The sequence below is a fragment of the Mustela putorius genome, unplaced genomic scaffold (assembly GCF_011764305.1).
Source record: "Mustela putorius furo isolate JIRA1106 unplaced genomic scaffold, ASM1176430v1.1 tig00001114_pilon_pilon_pilon, whole genome shotgun sequence".
NCBI classification, from domain to species: domain Eukaryota; kingdom Metazoa; phylum Chordata; class Mammalia; order Carnivora; family Mustelidae; genus Mustela; species Mustela putorius.
In genome coordinates this window covers 2,144,939-2,150,822 of record NW_025421575.1, presented here as the reverse complement: position 1 = coordinate 2,150,822, position 5,884 = coordinate 2,144,939, and the positions used below count along the sequence as shown (strand labels likewise).

At 42.5% G+C, this 5,884-nt stretch overlaps 1 protein-coding gene across 1 annotated transcript; it reads left to right on the top strand.

The window, feature by feature from the left end:
* Window positions 1–3,213: 3,213 nt before the first annotated feature.
* On the top strand, window positions 3,214–5,528 carry MAGEE2 (MAGE family member E2). The gene has a single exon (XM_004779928.2). It carries the CDS (start codon window positions 3,421–3,423, stop codon window positions 4,990–4,992), a length of 1,572 nt encoding a protein of 523 aa, XP_004779985.1. The 5' UTR covers window positions 3,214–3,420; the 3' UTR covers window positions 4,993–5,528.
* Window positions 5,529–5,884: the final 356 nt, after the last annotated feature.

Genomic DNA, 5,884 nt, shown 5'->3' with positions numbered 1-5,884 from the left:
GGTGCTAAAGAAGAAAGATACTGCAATAAAAAATTTTGAAGAAAAAAAAGAAAACAGTTTGGAGTTTCCTCAAAAAGTTAAAAATAGAACTACCCTATGATCCAGCAATTACACTACTGGGTATTTACCCAATGAATGCAAAACACTAATTCAAAAGGATATATGACCACCTGTGTTTATTGCAACATTATTTACAATAGCCAAATTATTGAAGCATTCCAAGCTTCTATCGACAGATGAATGGATAAAGATGTCGTGTGTGTGTGTATGTATATGTATATATGTGTGTGTGTGTAGGTGTATATATATGTATATGTATATATATAAAATACATATAAAATTAAATCATAAAAAGAATGAAATCTTGCCATTTGCAATAATATGCATGAAGTTAGAAAGTAAAATACTAAACAAAGTAAGTCAGAAAAAAGACAAATACCCTATGATTTCACTCACATGTGGAATTTAAGATATTCATGTTTTTAAATTGCAGAAAGGAGGTCAGAATATATTGCTAGAAGTCCAGAATAGCGAATATGGTCCCATCTTTTTCATTCATGCTTATAATGTAAAGTATACCATATGTCACATTCACAGTCACAACTCCTTAATTTTTCATATAAAAAACTAGAATTACATCAGAGACCAGTAGAATATAAATGTCTGAGACCAAGAATATAGCTTAATGTGATTTTGGAGTAGATTTCATGAATGGAAGCGCTGGGAGATAAAAATGAAGATGGAAATTCAAATAGGGACCAATTTGTGAAGGACTGGAAATCTGTGAAATTGGATTAAGATATTATTTCAGAGGTAAAATGCTACCATTCAATGTTGTTTTTTTATTAATAGATGGAAGGTTATTAGAAGTTTTAACTCAGGTGTGCTTGGGTGGCTCAGTGGGTTAAAACCTCTTCCTTCGGCTCAGGTCATGGGCCCAGGGTCTTGGGATTGAGCCCAGCATCGGGAAATCTCTGCTCAGCGGGGAGCCTGCTTCTCTCTCTCTGCCTGCCTCTTTGCCTACTTGTGATCTCTGTCAAATTGCCTACTTGTGAACTCTGTCTGTCAAATAAATAAATAAAATCTTTTAAAAAAAAGTTTTAACCCATAACAAAATGTGAGTTGGGTTTCAGGAAAACATATATGTTTTCTTTTGTGACTGGAGAATAAAAATCCTCTCTGAATCTATACCTTGGCAGCACCTGTCTAGACAAAGAACCTGGTGCTCTCCTGGGGGAATGGAAAGACCAGATTGGGGGGATACTATCAGATCTGATCTCAGTTACACTTTTTTTTTTGCAGCTCAAAATTGGTGCTGCTTTCCACAATATTCTCCTAAGATATAATCAGTACACAAACCACACACTTCTATCTTGTAAAACATACATATTCGTTTGTCTAAACATTGTTTTATATAGCCCAGTTTGGCAAAATCCATGGTCTTGAACTGCCTGCTCTGCTACTGTAAGAAAGCATCTGACATGTAAAAAACGTCCGAGGTAAGTGGCCTCCACATGTGAAAGTAGTGTTTTCTGAAGAAATTCCCGAGCACAGGATAACTAAATGTAACAGTATTTATTACCATCAAGAATTTAAGGAAGGATTTCAATTGTGGCTGCAGATGGCAACCTTATGTAATTTTTTTCTCCTTTCCCAACATTTAACCACATAACTTGATGGTTGAGAGCTAGGATTTAGCCCAATTATTTTGATAGCACTCCCTGAAAATAAAGCAGCTGACACTTTTCCTGGTCAAAGTGCTTGGATTATGCTTCCTCAAACCCATGACCAACCTCTAAATAACCAGGCCCTGTTCTGGTGCAGCCATTCCCACCCTGTGGGGCCCCAACCAATTCTGTTACACTGCTAAATTAGAAAGCAGGAAATTCAATTATTCCTGACTCACCATCTGCATCCTCATTTCCCACCCATCCTAGGAGACTTTGGCTCTAGCTACTTTGGCTAACCATCTGTAATGAAAATTTATTTGTACTTTCACAACTCTGGGTCTTTTCTGATAGTGATCCTTCAGCCTAGAATTGCCTTATGGATCCTTTCTATCCTAGCCATCACTTAGAGCTCAATTCCTCCTTGAGGCATGTGCCCCATTCCAAGATATCTCAAACTAAGCTGTAATTACTTGCTTGCTCCTTCTGTGTTTATACCATATGTTAATTGACCCTACATTAGAGCAACTATTTCCATCTACTTTATATGAGTCATTTTAAATGAATAGGGTTAAACAAACTTTGAATGGCAGATGGTGTCAGAGAAAGTACTTATGCTTGAAATTGACAGACTTGGGTTCAAATTCTGTTCTCTTCCTTTTGTTGCTGCCTGATTTTGAACAGTAAATTCATTTCTCTGACTCAGTTTTCTCATCTGTAAAATGAGGACCATTAAGAGTAGCTACCTCATAGCTAGCGTTAAGTGTTTTAATACGGGGCAAGTGGAAGTACCAGAAACTGCCTGGTACATAGTAAATGTTTCATAATGGTTAGCTCTCATTATTATCACCATTTTTGTCATAGTTTTATCATCACCACTATTATCATCGTTTGAACCTACCCCAGAATGTAAACTCCACACAGAAAAAGATAATCATATGTTTGTCCTCTGATGTGCCCGCAGCACCGTGCCTGGCATGAAGTATATACTTAAGAAATGTATGTTGAGTGTGTGGATAAATTAATGGATCCATAAAATAATTCTCATCGTTAGCATCCTCCTCTTCCTCTGTGACTCTTCTACCGTCTCTTAACGTGGTACTTTATACTTCACACAAAAACTACCAATTAAAGGTCACTGAACATCTCCCATCCCTTGTTCATTTTGCTTTACCTCCTTTTTTTGCCCCCTTTCCTTTTTTTAAAATATGTATATTTTTAAATATTTTATTTATTTATTTGACAGACAGAGATCACAAGTAGGCAGAGAGGCAGGAAGAGAGAGAGAGGAAGGGAAGCAGGCTCCCTGCTGAGCAGAGAGCCCGATCCCAAGACTTTAGGATCATGACCTGAGCCGAAGGTAGAGGCTTAACCCACTGAACCACCCAGGTGCCTCACCCCCTTTTTTGAATTCTCTGCCCTAACAAGTTTGAATTCAACAGTAACCATTTCAGCCTAGCCTTGCTGGCAGAGGTAGTGCGCTGGAGGAGGGGGAGGGAGGGGCTGGAAGCGGGGCGTGGCCACCATGCCGCAGAAGCAGACTGCGCCTGCGTAGGCTGCGGCAAAGCTAAGCACTGAGAAGGTCGCGGTCATTGCTCCTTGCTGTTTGTATGGAAAGATCACTGCTCTCACCAGCTCTCACTCCCGATCCTGGGTCTCCAGCTTAGGACTTGGGCCGAGGCTCCAGCATTCCTACCATCCTCTCTCTGACAGATTGCTGACTTCCCCGTTCCTGCTCCTGGCTCCTGGAACCATGTCTCTGGTAAGCCAGAATGCGCGCCGCGGCAGCGCAGAGACCGCTGCAGATTACAGCGACTGCCAGGGTGAGATGCAGGCTAGTAACGCCTCCGGGGCCCCGACCTCCATGCTAGTTCCCCAGGCTCTCCAGGGCTCTCGTACGCCAATCAGCCCTCAGGGTGCCAGCGCTTCCCAGGCTGCGCAGGACCCGAACGACCTCGAGGTCCTAATCGAAGAGCAGTCCCAACGTTTGGGGGCGCTCAGGGTCCACGACCCTCTGGAAGACAGGTCGATTGCTTTGGTGAATTTCATGCGAATGAAAAGCCAAACCGAAGGTTCTATCCAGCAGGCAGAGATGCTGGAGTTCCTCAGAGAATACTCAGATCAGTTCCCTGAGATCCTCAGACGAGCCTCAGCTCACCTGGATCAGGTCTTTGGGTTGAACCTGAGGGTTCTTGATCCCCAGGCTGACATTTACAACCTAATCAGCAAACGGGGTTTCCAGACCACTGATCGGATAGCAGAATCCCTGGATGTGCCAAAGGCAGGTCTTCTGGCCTTGGTCCTAGGCCACATCCTCCTGAATGGTAACCGGGCAAGAGAAGCATCCATTTGGGACCTTCTGTTAAAGGTTGATTTGTTGGGTGATCCCCAGAGGATCAACAACCTTTTTGGGAACACAAGGAACCTGCTCATTACTGACTTTGTGCGCATGCGGTTCTTGGAGTACTGGCCAGTGTATGGCACTAATCCCCTTGAATTTGAGTTCTTGTGGGGCTCTAGAGCCCACAGGGAAATCACAAAGATGGAAGCCCTGAAGTTTGTGGCAGAGGCCCATGATGAAGAACCCTGGAGCTGGCCTGAAGAATATAACAAGGCCCTAGAAGCTGACAAAGCCAAAGAAAGAAGACAGGCTGCTGGCTTGGAATTCTGGTCAGAGGACACTATGAATGATAAGGCCAATGATTTGGTCCAGTTGGCCATTAATGTCACTGAGGAGTTGCTGCCTATACATCAGGATGAGCTACTGGCTCACACTGGCAAAGAATTTGAGGAAGTGTTCCCAAATATCCTCAGTCGAGCTACTCTAATCCTTGATCTGTTCTATGGGTTCTCTCTGATTGAGGTTGATACCAGTGAGCACATATACCTCCTTGTCCAGCAACCGGAATCAGAAGAAGAGCAAATGATGTTAGACAGCCTGGGGAGACCCCCTCAAGAATATGTGATGCCAATTTTGGGTTTGATCTTCCTGATGGGCAACCGTGTCAAAGAGGCCAACATCTGGAACATGCTTCGAAGATTTGGTGTGGATGTAGGAAGAAAGCATGCCATCACCTGCAAGCTTATGAGACAGCGCTACTTGGAATGCAGGCCACTGTCCTACTCTAATCCAGTTGAATATGAGCTTCTGTGGGGTCCTCGTGCTCACCTTGAAACTACCAAAATGAAAGCCTTGGAGTATATGGCCAGGCTCTACAGAAAGCAACCACAGGACTGGCCAGAGCAATATAGGGAGGCTGTTGAAGATGAGGAAGCCAGAGCCAGATCTGAGGCAACTGCCATGTTCTTTTTTGGCTCCATGTGAAATCTGGGGAAATGTATCACTTTAGTTGTGTGGCATCAGTTAAAGAGGCCCTAGGAAAATGGGCACTGGGGCCCCAAATCAGAAGTCAGTCGGGGCTGGGGTGGAAAGTACACACTGTGCTTGCTATTGTGTCCTATTCCTAATGGTACTTCCTTCCTTCCTTATAATGTACCCTTGAATTAGGTTCATGATCAATGTTTATAAATAAAATTGCTCATTTACCATTCCTGTCTTATTTTAATGTAAAAGCTCAGATAGTTGTGTAAAATGTATTGGTAATATTTACATCTTTCTATGATGTGGAGAATATAAAGTTGTTCTTTAACTGTTTGAAATACTTAGTAAAATGGTGTGGTGCACAAGTTAAGTAACAATAGTAACAACACACAAAACAAAAACAAACACAAAATCACTTATCTGTGGATGCCTTCTTTGTGTCTTTTCTTGTGTAAGGAAAAAAAAAAAAAGCTGGCATTTACCTGTATTTGCTTTGCTGTTCCAAAATGTAGTGAAAAATAAAATTATAATGAATTAGACCCTATGCTTAAGCAATCTTTTATTCAACAAATATTTATTAAGCACCTGCCATGCTCTGTGCTTAGAATATAAAGGTGAAGAAGACCCTGCTGAACCCCCTGGCCTTAAGGGGGAGGGGCCATGGAAGTAAACCAGTAATTGTTTTATTGCTGTGACAAGATGTATAATAAGGATAAGCTTAGAGTGCTAGGAGAGGCCACAGGAGTAACTTCCAGCTAAATGGTAGGTGCTGGGAGGGGACAGTGGAGAAGGCAATGGGGCACAAGAAGGGGTAGGGGAGGGGGAGGAGGTATCACGCAAAGGATTAGTGGGGGATTGGACGAGGTGATGATAGGGGATATTGAGGTGGTATGGA